Source organism: Crotalus tigris, unplaced genomic scaffold, assembly GCF_016545835.1.
Source record: "Crotalus tigris isolate CLP2741 ecotype Arizona unplaced genomic scaffold, ASM1654583v1 scf7180000017628.32516253702:7417878, whole genome shotgun sequence".
Lineage (NCBI taxonomy): Eukaryota > Metazoa > Chordata > Lepidosauria > Squamata > Viperidae > Crotalus > Crotalus tigris.
In genome coordinates, this window is record NW_024096523.1 from 4,283,799 (window position 1) to 4,304,459 (window position 20,661).

The window sequence follows — 20,661 nt, forward strand, 5'->3', positions numbered from 1 at the left end:
CAGGAATGCTGATGTTATGGCTATAAGACAGCTGGTACAATTGACCATGGTTTGGACTGATGATAACTTCACTTCTGGCCTAATTTCTCTTTCTTCCAGCATCTGATCTCGCAATTCATAAATTCTTTTTAACATTGTACTGTTTACTTTTCAGGGGGTGGTTGTACCTGTGCACTTGCTGCTTTTCAGAAACCTGGGCTAGGACATGAGCTAAATATTTCTCAAAAATTGCCAAAAAACCTACCCTTTCCAGGGACTGGCTGGGAATCCATCATGAAAAGCACATTACCAAAAGAACATTAAAGCCTAAGATCCTTAGAATTACAGCTGCATCGATGTTGCTCATTACCTAATTCAAATAGGTGTTTGTGTTCTTTCTTTACTTTAGATCTCTTCAGGTCAGTTTTTTTATTATGATTATTCTTGGTGACTGCCTGGACAAGTCTCTGCAGTTTTCTTGGCAGAATTTTCTTTTTTTTGGGAAGTGGTTTGCCATTGCCTCCTTCCTAGGGCTGAGAGAAAGTGACTGGCCTAATGTCATGCAGCTGGTTTTGTTCCTAAGATGGGATTAGAACTCACTGTCTCCCGGTTTCTAGCCTGGTGCCCTCACCACTACCCTGAATTGGCTCTCACATCCACACATAGTCTAAAATAGATTATTTCACAAAGCTTTGACCAGGTAAAACTGTTGATGGTATGAAATCAACGATAGCCATACAACTTTCAAACAATCTGTCCCAATCTAGTACCTTTCAGATGAACAGGCCTACAACTTCCAGAATCCCTATTGCCAGAAACTGTAGGCACTGTGGTCCCAAAATATCTGGAAGGCACAAAATTGGGAAGGCTATTTTAAAAACAGCATAGATGTCTTTTCAACTAGAATAGAATAGAATAGAATAGAATAGAATAGAATAGAATAGAATAGAATAGGACCTTGGAGGCCATCTAGTCCAACCCCCTGCTCAGGCAGGAAACCCTAAACCATTTCAGACAAATGGTTGTCCAGTCTCTTCGTAAAAACTTCCAGTGTTGGAGCATTCACCGCTTCTGGAGGCAGGTTGTTCCACTGATTAATTGTACTAACTTTCAGGAAATTTCTTCTTATTTCTAGGTTGCTTCTCTCCTTGATTAGTTTCCATCCGTTGCTTCTTGTACTGTCTTCAGGCGCCTTGGAAAATAGCTTGACTCCCTCTTCTTTGTGGCAACCCCTGAGATATTGGAAAACTGCAATCATGTCCCCCCTCATCCTTCTCTTCATTAAACTAGACATACTCAGTTCCAGCAACCGTTCCTTATATGCCAAAAAAGCCCACACAGTGCTAGGCTGCATTAACAGAGAAATAGAATCAAGACCACGTGACGTATTAATACCACTTTATAATGCCTTGGTAAGGCCACACTTGGAATACTGCATCCAGTTTTGCTCACCATGTTTGTTTGTTTGTTTGTTTGTTTGTTTGTTTATGTTTTAGCCTCGGGCCCCCTGATCTTCTTTGTTGCTCTTCTCTGCACTCCTTCTAACATCATCTTTATGACATGATGGATTCAAACTGATAAGAACACTCGGATTCAGGTTAAGATATATTTATAAATGTGCTGCAGCTGCCAAAAAGGCCAACACAGTGCTGGGCTGCATTAACAGAGGGATAGAATCAAGATCACATGAAGTGTTAATACCACTCTACAATGCCTTGGTAAGGCCACACTTGGAATACTGCATCCAGTTTTGGTCACCACGATGTAAAAAAGATGTTGAGACTCTAGACAGAGTACAGGGAAGAGCAACAAAGATGATTAGGGGACTGGAGGCCAAAGCATATAAGGAACGGCTGCTGGAACTGGGTATGTCTAGTTTAATGAAGAGAAGGACGAGGGGGGGCATGATAGCAGTGTTCCAGTATCTCAGGGGCTGCCACAGAGAAGAGGGAGTCAAGCTATTCTCCAAAGCGCCTGAAGGCAGGACAAGAAGCAATGGATGGAAACTAATCAAGGAGAGAAGCAACCTAGAACTAAGGAGAAACTTCCTGACAGTTAGAATAATCAACCAGTGGAACAACCTGCCTCCAGAAGCAGTGAATGCTCCAGCAGTGGAAGTTTTTAAGAAGAGACTGGACAGCCATTTGTCTGAAATGGTATAGGATTTCCTGCCTGAGCAGGGGGTTGGACTAGATGACCTCCAAGGTCCCTTCCAACTTTATTATTATTATTATTATTATTATTATTATTATGTAATTCTCAACTTGCAATCATTCATTTAACAACCATTCAAAGTTACAACAGCACTGAAAAAAGTGACTTACGACTGATCCTTGCACTTACATCCTTTGCAGCATCCCCAGGGTCATATGATCAACATCTGGACGCTTAGCAACTTGCACGTATTCATGATGGTTCAGCATCCTGGGGCCAGGTGACTTTCCCAGCTGACTTCTACAAGCAAAGTCAAGGGGAGAAGTCAGATTCCCTTAACAACTGCACAAATCACTTAACAACTGCAGTGATTTGCTTAACATTCATGGCAAAAAGGTTATAAAATTGGGTGTGACTCACTTAATCCCATTGCTTAGCAACAGAAATTCTGATCGCAATTATCATAAGTTGAGGACTACTTGCATTATATTTAGATGTAATTAGGAAAATGGATGAGTCTTGATGACAGTGTAAATATCCCACCTCAGGCAAGTTATAGAAAATTAGTTATGTTTATTATTTCCAGTATATTGAAAATATCAATTTAAATATCAATTGTGTTCTGAAATCTAACTCACAAATTGCTTTTAGCCATGGTTTGTTAGCAATAACAAAACAGATTGAATTCTTAATGTGATACTTGAAGCTAGATCATGACCTTCATAAATACAGGATTTACTGAACAAATTTGGAAGCCTGAACTGGAGAAGACATTATTTACTGGATTTGTCTATAATTAAGAGATGAAGTTATTAGATGAAGAGTTTTATATCTGTTAATTAAGAGAAGATGAAGAGATTATGAAATTATTTATACTTGTCGTAATGAAGGTGGAAAGTTGCTTTCTTAGGATTTTTCTCTTTTTTCTTTTGCTTTCTTGGACATTTGACTCTCGCTTTTTCTCTTTAGTTTTTTATTATCTTTCACCATTGTAATTAAAACTTTTCATAAAATTATTATTTAAGAAACACAATTTGGAAAGAGGCCATTTTAAATTCACCTGAGCTTATTTTGGAGTAGACTTGGATAGGATTTCTCTATTATTTATTTGTTTGTTTCTTTCCTTCTTTCTTTCTTTCTTTGTTTGTTTGGGAAATTTATTGGCCTATCTTACCAGAAGATAACTCTGGTGGCTTACAGTCATAAAAAATATACCTACATTAAGACCTAAATAAATTACAAACAAAGCTTAAAATCTAAGGATATGTGGGGAGGGGGGTCGGAACAGAGTGGAGGGAGGTGGGATCTGTTGTTATTCAATCAACCAGCTCCACTGTGCGTTCTCCCCCTGGGGCCCCAGGCCCACTGGCAGTGCCAGGTCTTTAGGCCCTTATAAAAGGATAGGAGGGTTGGTGCCAACCTCATAACGGAGGTGGGGGGGGCAAGATGTTCCAGAGGGCAAGAGAAACAGCAGAAAAGTCCCTTTTCCTGGACCCCGCCAGCCGGAATAATCGGGCTGATGGGACCCACAGCATGCCACCCCTGCTGACACAAGTGGCATGGGCCAATCCCAGTACGGGTGGGATTTATTTATAAGAATAAAATAATTGTTTTATGGATGATTGGTCTATAATTTCTTTTCAGACAATATTTTAATTCCCAAATCTGCCACTATTTTTTAATTGTTGATTTAGATTTGTGTATTTAGTTTTCATATGTTTGAAGGCTATAGGATTAAGTGCTATAATTTTATATTTGTGATTGCTCAGTGCATTTCTTCTTTACAGACTAACTTGCCTCTTAAAACTTTAAGTAACATAGGCCAAAGGAAAGCCAAGACGGCATTTTTATTAACACGTTCGTACAGAATCTGTCTCGAAAGAGCCAGCATCATCGCTAGATGAGTTTTGACTTCCAAAAGAACACATTGACATAAGTGCAGATTGGATCCAACCTTGGGATGTAAACCAGCTAGATTTGCAGGAGGAAGAGAAATTAGAGAAGATAACATGGGCCAAAATCTTAAACACTTTATTTTTCTTGCACTGCTTCCAAGCAAGGCAGATGATACAGTTGGAAGAACACAGCTTTATCTGTGACCTTTCAACACAGAAAAACAATGCTGGAGCTAGCAAAAATGTAAAGATTTGGCCTTGTGCAGCTGGCTGTTGACCGTCTTCATCCGTCTTCTGAATGACTCGACCCTAATTCAAGAGGAGCTTCAAATCACAATATCACACTCCAACTTTCATAAATTCAGGGATTTTTCTTCCTTGCTTTAGCACAGTTCTCCGTAATACCCTAGCTTTCCTTTGACAGGTGGGGTAAGAGGAGGGTAGAGTGGCACATTTCCAAAATATAATACTATAGCCATCCACTGCTTATTTTCTAAGAATAATTTTATTTATATAGCTAAGTCTCTAAGAATATCTAGATATATTTTTTAGAAATAAAATGGTAGTGAAAGCTGCATCTTTCTTTATAGTCCTTCCTTCCTTCCTTTCTTGTTTATAATTATGTTGAACTTGTTCATTTCTGCTGTTTTTTATGTCATGGCATGGACTGGAAGGGAAAAGGGTTACATATAAATATTTATTTATCTGAAGAGTGTTAAAAAGATGGATGGATGGATGTTGGCAGAATAGCCAGAATAGAGAACAGTTTGGGAATAATAATTCCAGTTTTTATGCAATTAGTAGAGATGTTACAGGCTACTTGCCTACTTAGCTCATTTTCCCAGTACTGACTTCCAAGAATAAATTCACAATCAGCTAACTATCTTAATATATTTTTGGATATTTTCTTGCCATCCAGCATATGGCAAATCAGATCAGAGACTTTTCCATCCAATTCTTGCAATCCATTGCATTTCTAATCCCACCCATTTGGGAGGTCTGAATTTATCCATTGGTTAGCTGAGCAGTGCTGACTTTATAAGACACCGGCTTACTGCACATCTGAGCAGTAGAGTGCCTGGCCTGGGACAGGAATGGAAAAGCTGATCTTGCTAACATGGGCAACCAGTTTCCTTGGTAAGTTGATCTTAATGTTTATTTGCTACTGTATGGTTGGTCACACAGTCAGCCAGATGTTTAGACTGGATTTGGCATTTTTATCCATCTATTGAGTTCTTCCAAATGACCTAGGCTAGGCAGATGTTGTTTGATGTTTTTAAAGGTATCCTCACAGGATATTATTATCTGATCCTTCAATTTCCAGGGAGGTAGCTCTCTGAATTTTCTTAAACCAATCATCAGAGCAGTTTGTGACAACAAACAAAAAGCAATATATTGATTGCCACTTCAGCGTTTGTGGATAACAATCCAATTTTGAAAGCTTATTTAAACTTTTAACACTCTATTGATTTTCTATTTGTTACTACTGTTGACAGATGTACTATTATATTACACTATTAAATTTGATTATATCAATCTATCTATTTTTGCATTTCAGTGGTGAACTGTGTACAGTTATACAAACAATTGCAGATGCTTCCCATGTTAGGGGATGTCTATCATGTCACAGGTAATGTGAGACCAATACACCAGGGGGCCTGAACCCCAGGGCTGCGGCCCGCTATCAGACCACCACCTACTTGAAATTTGGCCACGCAAGTGGCTGCCCAAGGGGCTAGTTGACAGGCACTTCTGCAGGTGCACACCGGCCCATCACTCGTGCAAGTTGAACTGCATGCGTACACTCCAGCCCACCAATCACGCAAGGGCTATGTACACACATGTGCTGACCCACTGCTCGCATGGCCCAGTTCCCCCCTCTCTTCCCCCAGCCAGGCAGCCGAGCTGCAAAGGTTGGAAACCTCTGCATTACACGATTCACAAAGAAGTGCTCTGCAAAGATCTAGTGGTGGAACTGTTCAGAATAAAGGGATCACAGTTAATATTTTTGTCGTTGCTTGTTTTTTGATTTTGTCCCTTTTTTAGGGATACTTAAACTGCCTTATGCTGAAATAGAAGAGCCCTTTGAAGCCTGGTTCAACAAAACTGGAGGAAAAAGTCGGATTCAGTATTATGATGGTAATCCATGTTTGACAGCAAAGTGGTGGGATCACCCAGTGAAAACCTATCTGACATTTTCACCATGAATATAGATAGCCCTTCAGGGAGGAAGAATAGATGAAAGGTCAGGCTGATGTCCATACAGACTGGACTTCTTGCAGGAACTGGATATGTCTAGTCTAACAAAGAGAAGGACTAGGGTTACATGCTAGAGATCATTTAAATGCACTGCCTACACTAACTCACTCTGACAGCCAAAAGTCTTCTGCTGGAAATGTTGGGAGTTGTGGTCGCAGAACACCTAGAAGGCACCAGAGCCAGCAACCATTATCCTAATGAAATAAGAAGGGGCTCTTCTGTCAGAGGCAATCAAATATTTAGTGTAATTCTGCTTTTCCTTTTTTTCCAGGCCAAGTTATCACTTACCAGTTAGGTTATGTCAAACCTTTTGGAGCCAACTTCAAGGTAACCCCAGAAACCACTGAAACAGAAGTCAATATTAAGGAATGTTTTCAGATCAATGGAACATCTGAGAATCCTGTTAGACCTCAAAGTGTGTTTCCTAACTTAACAAACTTCCAGGTGAGGGTTTTTTGCCATCTCCTCATCTTACTCAATTTTTCATGTATTGCATCAAACCTGAATTATGTTAACTACCGGTGTAATTAAGATACATACTGAAAATCATGGAGTAGATCTCTTGATTTGCTTTTATGTCCCACCAGCTCAGTGTCCACCTGCACAGGTTGGCTCCCATGTAGTTTGTCAATGAACAGTGAAAACAGTGCCTCTTAAATGAGGCACTTCCCCAAATGGGAGAGGTGGGTGTATTGTGACATTTCTAATAAGCCTGGCTGGGATATGTGCATGTGTTATCTGGGATTTCATTTAATTGGCAATGTCTTAAAAGGGTTTAATATTGAAATAAAGCATTGTCTATACCCACTGACTTTGGACTTTGCCAGACTGGAGTCAGTGCAACTATTTCTGTTTACTTGTCCATAGTTGCACTGAAGATCTTGCCCTACAAAGCCACACCCAGTGTATAGATGAGATCCACTTTAGACACTTTTGCTGAATACCAATGCGTAATATTTGCCACTGACCTTTCCATTAATGTATGGGTAAACCTTCCCTCTATTCTTTGCTTTTACACTCTAGCCTGTGAGGCATGAGCATTACAATGGACAATATTGCACAGTCTTGGAGAGTGTATCCTATTGGGGTAAAAAGAAGAACACCTATAAGTTGTGGGTGGCAGATGGTTCCCGTGGGCCTTTGCCAGTCCATTATGAAATGAAAGGCTACAACACCCTGCTGGGCTCTCACTATGACAAGTATGAGATAGATTACATCAGCTACTCTCACAGTTTCTCATCAAGCATCTTCAATCTCCCTCCTGGTAAGTATGGATGAAAACATTTTCTGGAATATTGTCAGTACACAGACCCTTCCTCTGATCTAATGCATTGGTTGAATTCTTCCAGTCTAGTCAATTGTCCCCAACCCAGCTGTCTCCAGATGAATGGGAGTTCTGGAAGATGAAATCCAACATGTCTGGAGGGTACTAAATTAGAAAAGGCTGATGGAGTCTACTTACAAGCGACCTGTATTGTAGCTGTAATAATGTCTTACCCAAAGGAATGCTATTTGCTACCTTTCCGATGTTTGTTTTTAAAACCATCTCCCTTTAGCCCAAGTTAGTCTGTATTTTAGTAAATTTATTAAATAATTAAAAGTATTGTAGGAATTTAAAACATGTAACCCAGGGGAAATATTCCACCTTCCTTATAACATCCCATTAATTAAAATATTTGTAGGTATATTAATAGAGATAATGCTCTTCTTTTCTCAAAGGCAAAAACTTCAGGATCACATGAAGAAGAGAACCCTGGAGATGAATGGCATCTTCATAAACCAATAGCTTAGAAATGTGTAGGTTTTGCAGTCTTCCCCAAGCTAATGTTCTCTAGAGGTGTAGTCTCAGAATTTCCTAGTCAGTCTGAGCAGTTCTGGCCATTGCTCAGAATTCTAGGAGTTGACAACACATTTGAAAACCACTCAGCTTGGGAAAGAATTTGTTAGGGGTGTCACAGGAAAAGTAATTAGGCTGAACCCACATAATAAATGGCCTTCCAACTTGACCTCTTAAATTGACATCCAAGGTGAAGATTCACAAGTCTGTGCCAAGTGCCTGTGATTCATGTTCCAGGTCTTACCACTTACCACTACCTTCTCGATGACCAGATTATGGCAATGTCAAAATGAAATCACAATATTCTACTAAGTATAATATCTTGAAATGACCTGTTGTTAATATTGGTCTTCTCTAAAGGGCATTTAAGTAGGCAACAGAGAATTCAGGAAGACAAGTTTTTCTGATTTCTGATTTCCTTCTCATAGGCATCAAGTGTGCACACTGGCCAAAAGTGGGACCAGAACACAGGATCTTGGCCAATCCAATGCAGGAATTTGTTGGGAGAACTGGAGAAGTCAGCCAACACCATGAACATCTGTTTCATCACTACAAGAAAAAATTCAGAAAAACCTACAAGAACAAAAAAGAGATAGAGCACCGGCGACACAACTTCATCCACAATATGAGGTAAAGGAACCAGTAGAGATGTAGAGCAAGAAAGCTAGAATTCCACAATTTTCCAGGTTCTGCTGCTTGACCACGAAGCAGATTCTACAATAAAGGATGAGGGATCAACCTTTTACTAGTCAAGATCCAAATTTAATACTTTGAGGACATTTATGTTGCTTATTCAACAATTACATGTTAAGAAAATAACATGTTAAGTAATTACATTCTAAGCCCCAAATAAACCACAATACACTTTACTCTGATGAATGAACTCAGCCTATTTATTTATTTATTTAGAAGATTTATATGGCCGCTCATATATTTCTTCATCTTATGCCGGAAAAAGAAATGTAGTGTATCACCTCCTTTATCTGGCAAACGGGATTGATGGGGTACAAACTCTGGTATTTGGCTCTTGAATTCCAGCACTTCATTCACATTTAAATATTTAGTTACTATTCTATTAATTTGTGTGCCAATTTAATGCTTCGGTCTTCTACTCAGAGTGAAAATGGATGATTCCAATGCAATATCTTCTAGCATCAATTCAATGAAACTCAGAGTTTTTCTTTAAAATGTATGAAAAGAAAGCCCAGAGGACACAGTGGAAGGCAATCCCTTTAAAATTCAATGCACAGGGCAGGATAAATGCATATTATGCCAGCTATACAAGCCAGTTTCGCTATGGTTTTGTCTGCATCAGAGAAAAATAGGAGAACCACTACAGGACTATCTGTTCACACCACTATCCATCCCCAATTAAATAGATTCTGCAGGTTTTTGGCAGAAATAAGAACACTAGTGAGATTAAATATGTCCAGTCCAGACAACGGTCTACCCCTTTTTTTCTTCAAGTGAAAATGCATCTTCTTCTCTTTCTACATGTTCTTCCAGGTATATCCACTCCAAGAATCGAGCCAACCTCTCCTTCAAACTGGCAGTGAACCATTTAGCAGATCAAACACCAGAAGAGATGGCTGTGATGAGGGGGAGGCTACAGACTGATGAACCCAGGAAAGGGTGGGCTTTCCCATCTGACAGCTACAGTGGTCTCACCTTGCCGGAGAGCTTAGACTGGAGGCTTTATGGTAATTGTGACACCTTACTGGTTTTTGCTCAACTTAGGCTTCACAGGAACAAAGCGACTGTGTTTCTGTCCTTGCAGGTTCCCTTGAATGTCCGAAGAAAGTGTCTTAGAAACTGCAGGTCGGGGGGGGGGGGAGGATTTGTGACATCAGATTTTATCCTCTGAAAATGAAGTCCTGCTTCTATCAGAGAAAAAGAATTCAGATTCTCCACAGACCACAATGATTCTGTCCAAATCCTTATTTTGGGTTTCAGCCCATTAAAATCCACACTTTTGTTTAAGTTTCAGCCCAGAAAAATTTCCTTTAATCTATGCTTTTTGCATATGATGTTACACAGAATGCTGATGTTTTCTTAATTGTTATTGTGACAATCTTCCTTCTCCTTCTCAATAAAGGGGCAGTGACACCCGTTAAAGATCAGGCAGTGTGCGGATCCTGCTGGAGCTTTGCCACAACAGGAGCTCTGGAAGGGGCCCTCTTCCTCAAGGTGAGACCCCAGTGGCTGATTGTTGACAGTGATCACTGTTTGGTCTAGTCTGGTTAAGACACCAAGCTGGAAATCAGGAAACTGTGAGTTCTAGTCCCACTTTAGACATGAAAGCCAGATAGGTGACTTTGGGCCCATCACTCTCTCTCAGCCCAACTCACCTCATGGGGTCGGTGGTTGCAGGGAATGTAGGAGGAAGAAAGCATATTGGGGATGTTTGCTGCCTTGAGTTATTTATAAACAATAATAAAGACAGGATATAAATAAATAAAAATAATAAAATAAATCTCTACTATAATGCTAGTTATTCTTTGGGGACCATAAACCCTATCCTATACTTTAAAACAGTGGTTCTCAACCTGTGGGTCGGGACCCATTTGGGGTCGAACGACCATTTCACGGGGGTCGCCAAACAAGGCTGTCTGCCATTTTTCCCCCTTTTCTTTGGCCAGGCCCCTGGCACCCGGTGATGTATAAGTGGTTTGGGGTCACCACAACATGGGGAACTGTATTATGGGGTCGCGGCATTAGAAAGGTTGAGAACCACTGCTTTAAAAGATAGTAATTACTACTACTACTACTACTGCTGCTACTACCACTACTACTACTACTACTACTACAACAACAACAACAACAACAACAACAACAATAATAATAATAATAATAAAAAAAAAAAAAACAACGGATACTGGCCTGCAGTTAAGACCAAGTCTTCCTATTTCTAAATTATGGCTCTGCCAGTTACATAACAACGGTAGGTGGATCATAAAGTGTAACCAGGCCTATCTCACAAATAGATTATATTTACCCAAAATGCTTAGCTGAATCATGGTTTACTGGAGGCCATAATTGGTGGATTCACTGAACATACTAAGCCACAAGTTAGCAAATCGCATTCTTCATTTAGCTGGTTGCCTGCTTTGAGGAATAAGGCTAAGACCAAGGGGACTTATTCTAAGCCCTGCAGTAGAAGAGGAACCTACAGTTCCTCTTTCATCCCAAGACACTGCACTCTGTAGAGCCTCTGGGCCATCCACCCCTTCCATTGGTAGAAAGTCTCACCTCATCTCCCAGACTATCCTAGCTACCACTGCAGCCATATTCTCAGCCTTTGGAGATTGATTGCCATGAAGATGATCATTGGTAGACTTCATGGTGGGACTTGAGACTGGAAATAGTAGGAGGTGGGATTTGAGGATGGAAGTAGGGCCATGGCTATGGTGTGGTTGGTTTCTATCCAAAGAGGTTCTCTTCTGTTCTTTCCATGCAGACAGGAGTGCTCACCCCATTATCTCAACAAGTCTTGATCGACTGCTCCTGGGGCTTTGGAAACCATGCTTGTGATGGGGGCCAGGAACCACATGCATTTGAATGGATTATGAAGCATGGAGGGATTGCCAGTGCTGAGGCCTATGGGCCATATATGGGTCAGGTAAATCTAGGGTAGTTTTACTGATGACCTCCTGGGGCTCTCCTGGTGCCTCTAAGATCTGTTCAGACTACAGTTCTAGTTAAAGTCTTGGGACTTCAATTAAACATGTAGTCGGAACCCATTTGAGGATATCATGCTAGGGAAGACTAATTTATCCAGTTTTATGTTTTCCCCCTTTTGGCTTAGATCGGGGGTCTTCAAACTTGGCCCTTTTATGACTTGTGGACTTCAACTCCCAGAATTCCTCAGCCAGGCACATTAGCTGAGGAATTCTGGGAGTTGAAATCCACAAGTCATAAAAGGGCCAAATTTGAAGACTCCTGGCTTAGACTGTAGGTCTGTATCAGAAAATCTGAGTTCAACTCTCAGTATCATGGTTTTCTTTTTATACTTACACCAATGTAGTCTTCAAAGAGGTGAAAGTATGTCCACTGTTTCCCTCTTTCTCAAATTTTGGGGAATCTGAACTAGATTGTTGAAACTATAGTCATTCTCATATGAACTTTAAAAAGCCAACATGGTAATCATAATTGTGAGATTGAAGCCCTGGCCCCTTTTATTGTGTATTGTGGCAAGTGTAAAAAAAAGGGTTGAAGCTTCAAATTGCATGACTGTAGTCACCATCTTCTGTTTTTTTAACCTCTTCTGCATATGCCCCTGCTTCATGCTGTTGAAACCATCAAAGAAAGGTTTTCAAACTTTCTGCTACCTCAAAGACCCGAAGATAATAATGAATTTGTGCAACTCTCTCTCCCTGGATTAAAAAAAAATGATTTTATTAGCATTAGGGTTGGGCAAGAACTTAACCCCACTGCTTATATTTAATTTAAATTTTCATTGCCAAAGTCAGTACTGTGGTTGCTGTGCTAGAGAATAGCTGCTATATGTAGAAACCTAATGTTCATTTGATCACACTCTACAGGTAGTCCTCGACTTATGAGCACAATTGAGCCCAAAATATCAATTGCTAAGGCAGTTGTTAAATGGGTTTTGCCCCATTTTATGATCTTTTTGCCACAGTTAAGCAAATCTCTGCAGTTGCTAAGTGGATCGTGTGCTCATTAAACGAATCTGGCTTCCCCTATTGTCTTTGCTTGTCAGAAGACAGCTGGGAAGGTTACAAATTGTAAATCACGTGACCCTGGGACCCAGCAACGGTCATAAATACATGCCAGTTGCCAAGTGCACAAATTTTGATCATGGGGATGCTGCAACGATCGTAAAACCGATGGTTTTCAGTGTGGTTATAACTTTGAATGGTCACTAAATGAATGTTTGTAAGTTGAGGACTACCTATATTTTGTTATCCTGTTTCCTGCAGTGATCTGCTAGATGCTTTGGGTCTTTCACAAGCAGAACAAGGATGCAAAGTATGCCCAATATATGCAGTTATGGAGCTCACGTCAGGACTAAATTGATTTAGATCACTTTGCTTTCTAGGCACAATGTTATATTCATAAGAACGTCTTTCTCAAAATACGAAACCCATCCATGATTCTTAAGATGTGGACTCTAGCCAGATCCTGCCAAATCATCTCTTTCCTTAATTTTGCACAAAACACTCAATTTTGTTCAAGGGCACCTAGTTCAATTTACACAAATTGTGGTCTGAAAACAAGGAGGGGAATGTGATGTTTATGTATACCAAGTACTTGTGCTTATATTATTCCTCACAGATAAGTATCTTTGAAAGTTATCAGAAAAGCAATAATTTAGAGATACTGTAGAATATTGCTTTGTATGCACAAAGGGTTTAGATTTTAATTTTTGCTGTATCTAGGTTGAGATAGTTGAAATTTTGAAGAGTTGCTGATAGTCAGTGTTGACGATATAGGGCTAAATCAAGGTTCCCCAAAGTGGCCAATATCAACCATCAATGGGACCATCCAAAGGGATGATGTTGATGATGTTATTCATAGTAGTAATAAAGTAGTGTCTATCAAGTTATTTTCATATAATAAATGCTTGGGAGTTGAGGAACAATCTGAAACCTGGGGTAGATGAGCTAAAGAGTTTGGGAAGGCCTGAGCTAGATGGATAAACGATCTGATCTGGTGGCTTTCTGGGTTGATAACCAAGCTGCACATTAGTGGCTGAGATAGTTGTTAACTTCTGTGAAAATGAGGGTACATTGTCTCTCTCCCTCCCCCCCCCCAGAATGGCTACTGCCACTACAACCAATCGGAGCTGATAGCACCAATCGCTGGCTACATTGCTATTATCTCCCAAAACATCACTGACCTTAAAGCTGCTCTGTACAAGCATGGCCCCATCGCAGTGAACATTGATGCCTCCCACAAGTCCTTTGCCTTCTACTCCAGTGGCATCTATTATGAGCCTAACTGTGGTGAGTTTTTTTTTTTTTTCACTTCTTGGTTCACGGTCTTTTTCCCAAGTGGGGATTTGGATGTAGGAAATCTATTGCAGCAACTCACTGAACTGTCAGGTTTGTTCTCTTTTCTCAATGACAGGGATGCTCAATTTCTTCCATGCTGGTAGGCCAGGAGTCTTCACACTTGACAACTTTAAGACTTATGGACTTCAACTCCCAGAATTCTTCAGCCAGCTAGGGCTTGCTGAGGAATTCTGGGAGTTGAAGTCCACAAGTCTTAAAAGCTGCCAAATTTGAAGACCCCTGTGGTAGGCCCATGGAGAATTTTGTGAGTATCTCATAAGCATGCTATGTGAGTGACTGCTCTGAAGAAGAGCTGTCTTCTGTTTAGAAAGGGGCTCTCATAGGGATAGTTACCAACAGACAAAATGAGTCTAACTTCTTCAAGCCTAGAGCCTTAACCACCAGGTCAAACTGGTCCATTTCAGTTAACTTCTCTTTCCCCATTTCAGTTTTAGAACCTTTCAAAAAGATTGCATGGGTCTCATAAGAAGATTTCATGAGTATTACACTAGGGACTTCCAAAATATGGGAAAGTCATGTTGGAGTAATCATTATGTTTCCTTCCTCTCCACAAGATTGAACATTTCAGTATCACTTACCCCACTGGAACATATTAATTCAGAACTGATAGTGAAGACTTGTATTTCATTAAGATACGAAATTTGCTCAAACTGAATCCCTGTGTTCTAACCAAACCAGTATTTTTCTGAAAGGAGCAAGGTAATGGAAGGAGGCTGGAGTATTTTGTGCTGAATTAGGGACTTGCAGCTTATAGCAGAAGAGCAACAAGAGAGAGAATGAGAATCTATCTCTCTGGGGAGGGGGGAATAAAAAATATCTTTAAACCTGTCCAGTTTCTTCATATATGTGAGTTGTGGAAGGAGATGACGAGTTAATTCTTACACTTTTTCTTCTAGGAAATACAACCATGCAGTTAGATCATGCTGTCCTAGCTGTAGGCTATGGAGACCTCCAGGGAGAACCCTACTGGCTCATCAAGAACTCTTGGTCTACATATTGGGGCAACGATGGCTACATCCTCATGTCCATGAAGGAGAACAACTGTGGAGTGACGTCTAGTGCTACCTATCCAATCCTGGCCTAACAGCATGTTCAGCAAAAGACATCTGGTTGTATTGTATTAGAAAATTCCATAGCAAAAGGTCCTCATTTTACAGATCTCTCAGCTGAGTTGCCACTTAAGCTGCAAAATGCTACAGCACTGGAAGTCTGAACATGTGTCTGTGTGCACTTATCTTAACCTACCATTCTCCTAGGTAACACAAATATTGAGACCACTGTACAGTGGATAATAAAACCATTAACACACTTGTGTACAACCACAATCATTTAGATCACTGGGACAGAAAATGGGAGGAAAAACATAATACATCATCATAAATTCCATTTCCGAGAACATAATAGATGTCATGTAACAAATATATGTAGATGGAATCAAGTTATTTATATTGCTGATGATTCCTGAGTAAGATTATTAAAGTACATGGCTGTTATGCAAAAAGCTGATAATTCTCAGTCAGTTCTAGCATGCAGAAGCTTTTTCTTGGTACTTCTGCATTTTAATGAAAACAACCACGAGTGCTATTACTTGGACTAACTGGTGTTCCTGATGTTACATTAGTCTTGCCACTGTGATTTCTAAAGCATGGCTTATGGTGTTTAGCATATTGCAAACTTAGCCAATTATGTCAGATTTATAAACTGTGGCTAAATAAATTATAGTGTAATATCAGAAGCCAATCAATAAAAAACTTGATTTATACAGCTGATCTCTCTTCTATTTTCTATTTCTTAAGAAGTATGTAGCTTACAGCATAAGATCAAAACATTTGACCTTAACATCTGGAGTTTTATGATTGAATTTGTTTTGCAATAAGTGACTATGTTCAAATGATATGTTAAGGGACAAAACCAACTACCTGTTTAGCAAATATGTTGTACAACTCAGAAAATTAGGAATATTGAATATAAACAGTGTAGTTTGATCGATTTCTAGCCTAGCACCTTAACTACTACACCAAATTGGCCCTCTGAGTGAAAAGCATACCGGTAGTCTCTAAAATTATATTACACATAGGTCAAACTTTCTTTAGTAGCTGCATCCACGAAAGCATTTCTCTTACAGGAGAGGATGCAGAAACCGAGTGTTGGCATCCTCTGTGATTATGAGGCTCAATTCGGAGGATCTCTAAGGACCCTTCCATGACTACGATTCTAAGCCTCACTTTCTGCACGCCCTAAACACGGAGGGAACAAGAAGTAGGGGGGGGGGGAAGGTGACGCTGCTGCTGCTGCTGCCGCTGCCGCACGGTGTCCCCATTTTGGTCAGTCCGAGATGAGAATTAGAGTCAAAAGAAAGGCACGCCCATTTGCTAGCCAAGACTTGGTGTCCACCACCCCCCCGGAGAGATGACGGTACATATTCGGCTGACAGCCCAGCCGAACCGTGGACACGGCCCAGTCCGCGCTGCCTCTTTCGATGCAACACACAATTTGGTCCTTTCGAGGCAGAAATTCCCCTGTTCTTCTGGCACCTCGCCTTAGAACCAGGCTAGAGGCAATCTAGCCTCACTTCTTCCTTGCTCTCTATGGTTAATAAAACGTCGCGCGGCTTAACTACGTCCACCTCGGATGGCGCCCTCTGGTGACGTCTGAACGCAGCCCCGCTTCTCTCTTGCCGCTTCCCCAAACAAACAAAGCCGCCCCGCCTCCCCCTTCTGATTGACGTCCGCGGAGACCCAATAGGCCTCAAGATAGGGCCAAAGCGCCCGCCTCCCACTTGCTGAAGGGCGTCGACGCTCGCCAATGAAGTCGAGAGGAGGAAAGGAACACTACCTCGGGTTGGGTGAAGGCTACTCTTGTCGGGGCGGGCGGCGGAATGGCGGCGCTTTACGCTTGTACCAAGTGCCACCAGCGGTTCACCTTCGAGGCGCTCAGTCAAGGGCAGCAGCTCTGTAAGGTCAGGGCCGGGTGTGGGATCGGGAGAAGCCGAAGGGTGAGCCGGGTGACGGGAAGTGGCGTCGGTTTGTAAGCGGAAGCTATGAATTTGAATCTAGCTTCGATTCCCCCCCCCCCGGAATACGTCCTTACTGCCTCCGGAGTGAGGCTGAGGGCTCATGAGGGGTTGTGCTGCCCATGGCCGCCCTGAATTTTGAAACAAAACAGCGCTGTGGCCTCCTTCACAGGATTGTTGTTGCGGTACTTGGGCAAAAATAGGTCTCCGAAGAGGTGATTTTAGGCCAGTTCCTCTCTCTCAACCCAGCTCCCCTCTCAGGGTTGTTCTGGGCAAACTAGGATCAGGAGTATCGGGTATGTCGCCATCTTGAGTTTACTATCCCACCTTATATATATATATATATATATATATATATATATATATATATATATATATAACCTCAAGGCAGCGAACATGCCTGACACCTACTGTATTTTCCACAACAACAGTCCTGTGAGGTAGGCTGAGCTCAAAGGGTCTGGCCCAAAGTCTGCCAGCTAGCTTTCATTTCAGGACTAGAACTCATGGTCTCCTGGTTTCTAGGCCGGCATCCTCTCCTGTCTCTTCCGCAAAGGCAGGAGAAAAATATAATAATTGGGATTGCTGAAGGAAGGACAAAATACTTACGTAAGGGCATATGTATGTATGTATATCCTGCCTGCTCAAGAAATCAGACAAATTTTGATTCGCCCTCAGCCAATTGCATTAAAACATAGTCAATCAGAAGAATTCAATTGAGGTTTGCCCCATTTCATCCACACAACAGGAATATGATTATTTCAGTTTCAGCTCCGAAATTCAGAGTAGTGATGTTTACAGCAATGCATTTAATCTTGTTGTTGATTTAATCCGAGTTTGGTTTGCACAGAATACTAAATGCTGAAAAATCAATAACATTAATCAAGTTTAATACGTTGTATCAGAGTATTGTGTCTGACCTGAAAATCAGGAGTTTGGTAATATCTTTTCTGATACAGTAACAGATTTTATTAAAAGGCAGAAGTTTTTGGGAGCTGCATTTGATGAAGGCTGCGACTCATGAAAGCTTTTACCTTTACATAAAATGTTTAAATCGGAAAAAGTGCTACTGATTCCTTCTGATATATTTTTCACCACGTAGACCAGGGGTGTCAAACTCGCTGTGACATGTAACGTGTCACAACTTTTTTTCCCCTTGCTGGACTTGGGGTGGGCGCAGTTTGACACCTCTGACATAGATTAATACAACTCTCCATCTGAACTGGTTAGTGTGACCTGGTTCGGTGTGTTGTGTAAACACCACCAGTGAGTGGAGACTGCAGTCTAAGCCTCTATGGTTGGATAATGTGACTTGCCTCACATCAGCCTTCACCACCACTGCCCTTCCCTTGTACATGCTGTCTACATTTTGGAGAGCTGAAATCCAGCATATCTAGAGGGCACCAGGTTTAGGAAAACTGTATGGAACTGTACTGTGATTTATCTTAAGTTTAACATTTCTTGTCAACCAGTTATAATGGTTTGTAAATTTGTAGTGTACACATCTAGCTAATTATAGTTGATTCAACAAATCCTGGTTAATGAAAGCATGATTTAATAATATATGAAATCAGCTTCATATGACTACTGTGCTGTACTGGTTCTCCGGGTTTCATATTTCCCAGGAGGAAATGTATTGAAAAGGAGAAGATGTGTGCCATGAAACTAAGGCCAGTGCCTCAGTTCTCTAGAGCCATCCAATCATCATTGTGCCCATATAATAATCAGGAAGATAGATTTAAAAAAAAAACCTTAATTGTGCTAAATAGCAATATAACTTACTAATGACAAAATGGATCTCAGAATTCAAAAGTCTGTATTTACCTGGGAGTAAATTCCACTGATTTCAACTACTTATTTCTAAGGAAAATTTATTCTTTGGCCCATGGATGATGAGGAATGTACCTTGGAAAAGTAATTTGGAATTGAATAGATAGATGCATTAGGTTTTAACCCTATAACCATTTAACAGTTTTAGCTATTCCTTCTTCAGGCATTTATTGTTCATTAGCTACTGATTTAATTAAGTTGTGTGTCTAGCAACATAAATTCTGAATAGTGCTTGTTAAATTAGATTTGGGGTATAGTCATTGTAAGTTATTACCTCTTATATACCATTCTTTTACTAAATTGTTCCAGTTTGAAACTGGTGTACAATAAAGTCTATACAGTAATAAGACCTAGGCAATAAAATTAATATTGTAGATAAGTATCTGCAGAGTTTGAAACCAGTTAGATAAGAGTTAAGAAAAACAATAATGTCTGTTATTCTGGACTAAATTAAACTGGAGGAGAAAAGGCTCCAGGAGGGCAATTTAAGGATGGAGAAAAATAATGTTGATTAGAGGGAAGATTACTATTTCAGAATCTTTCTGGGCAAAACAAGAGTTAGGTTTTTAAGTGAACCATTAAATTGCATTGGATATTATTACATTATGTTGCTATAGTGATATGCTTGTGTGTTGTACTCTTGTTTAGATGCAGCTTTCTGTGCTACATGATACCTAGTGAAATTTATATTAAATATCAATGGTTTCTTCTAAGGTATTGATTATGATCAAGAGCAGCTGTATAAGAACCATAAATTTCACTTTTATTACTCTTAATAAAAATTGAATTCAAGCAATCCATTGCTTTTACATGTCTGGGACATTACGTATGCTGTTTACAGTAAAGTTCCCTTGGTTCTGCTGATGCTTTTCTCTGGGAGTTTGTATGCATTTCAAGTCTTTTAACACATCCTTTCTTCTTCAGGAATGTCGAATTGCGCATCCAATTGTTAAATGTACCTACTGTAGAACTGAATTCCAGCAGGAGAGGTAAATGTTGCATATGATAAATTATTAAGAAATAGCAACATAGAATGACTGATGTTGTCTACACAAAAACTTTTCACAGTGTTCTGTTCTTTTATTTCCAACGTATTTTGAATACCAGTAAATAGTTCAAAATGCTTGTTAATGACTTGTTGATGTTCAGCCAGACAGGAGAACAGATACTTTGCACTAGCTGTTATGAAAAAACTGTTAACGAAAAAATAAAATCAAAATCCTTTCTTCTCCATTGCAGCTGTAACATATAGAACAAATCATTACTTCCACTAGTAACTCCCTGGGATATTGTTAGTGCCAGCTCTAACTTTATGCAAGTGTGCTACTTGTATTGGCAGTAACTGCAGGATTGGGATTACCATGTGTACTGCTATATCCACAATGAAGTCAGATGGGTTTTTATGGCAGTTCTGCACATTCAACATGCCAAATTGCTATTCTGACTTGGATCCCAGTTTTTGGCTAGAAGGGAATTAAAATGGCAGTCAGCAAGGTTACAGTAATTTGTAAAGATAGCTAGTTCTTGACTTATAACCACAATTGGGATCAGAATTTCCATTGCTAAGCAAGATGGGTGTTAAGTAAGTCACGCTTGATATTATAACTTGCCTGTTAAGTGAATTAGGAGGTTGTTAAGCAAATCCTCTTCCAACATTAA

At 40.3% G+C, this 20,661-nt stretch overlaps 2 protein-coding genes and 1 long non-coding RNA gene across 3 annotated transcripts in view; 2 read left to right on the forward strand and 1 right to left on the reverse strand.

Annotated features, from left to right (window-relative positions):
• Window positions 1-17,134, reverse strand: part of LOC120304113 — a 41,053-nt gene extending 23,919 nt beyond the window's left edge. Inside the window, exons 1-2 of the long non-coding RNA XR_005555626.1 lie at window positions 16,995-17,134; window positions 2,323-2,433 (exon numbers count right to left, since the gene is read on the reverse strand). This is a non-coding gene — a long non-coding RNA (uncharacterized LOC120304113). The remainder of the gene's footprint in view (window positions 1-2,322; window positions 2,434-16,994) is intronic.
• LOC120304110 (digestive cysteine proteinase 2-like) lies at window positions 5,595-16,967 on the forward strand. The gene is made up of 10 exons (XM_039334269.1): window positions 5,595-5,658; window positions 6,075-6,167; window positions 6,559-6,731; window positions 7,311-7,551; window positions 8,553-8,754; window positions 9,631-9,824; window positions 10,220-10,311; window positions 11,582-11,743; window positions 13,901-14,090; window positions 15,056-16,967. Exons 1-10 carry the CDS (start codon window positions 5,622-5,624, stop codon window positions 15,241-15,243), a joined length of 1,572 nt encoding a protein of 523 aa, XP_039190203.1. The 5' UTR covers window positions 5,595-5,621; the 3' UTR covers window positions 15,244-16,967.
• Window positions 16,989-20,661, forward strand: part of FAM76A (family with sequence similarity 76 member A) — a 32,605-nt gene continuing 28,932 nt past the window's right edge. Inside the window, exons 1-2 of the mRNA XM_039334275.1 lie at window positions 16,989-17,118; window positions 19,927-19,991. Coding sequence (XP_039190209.1) covers window positions 17,038-17,118; window positions 19,927-19,991 — 146 coding nt within the window. The 5' untranslated portion in view covers window positions 16,989-17,037. The remainder of the gene's footprint in view (window positions 17,119-19,926; window positions 19,992-20,661) is intronic.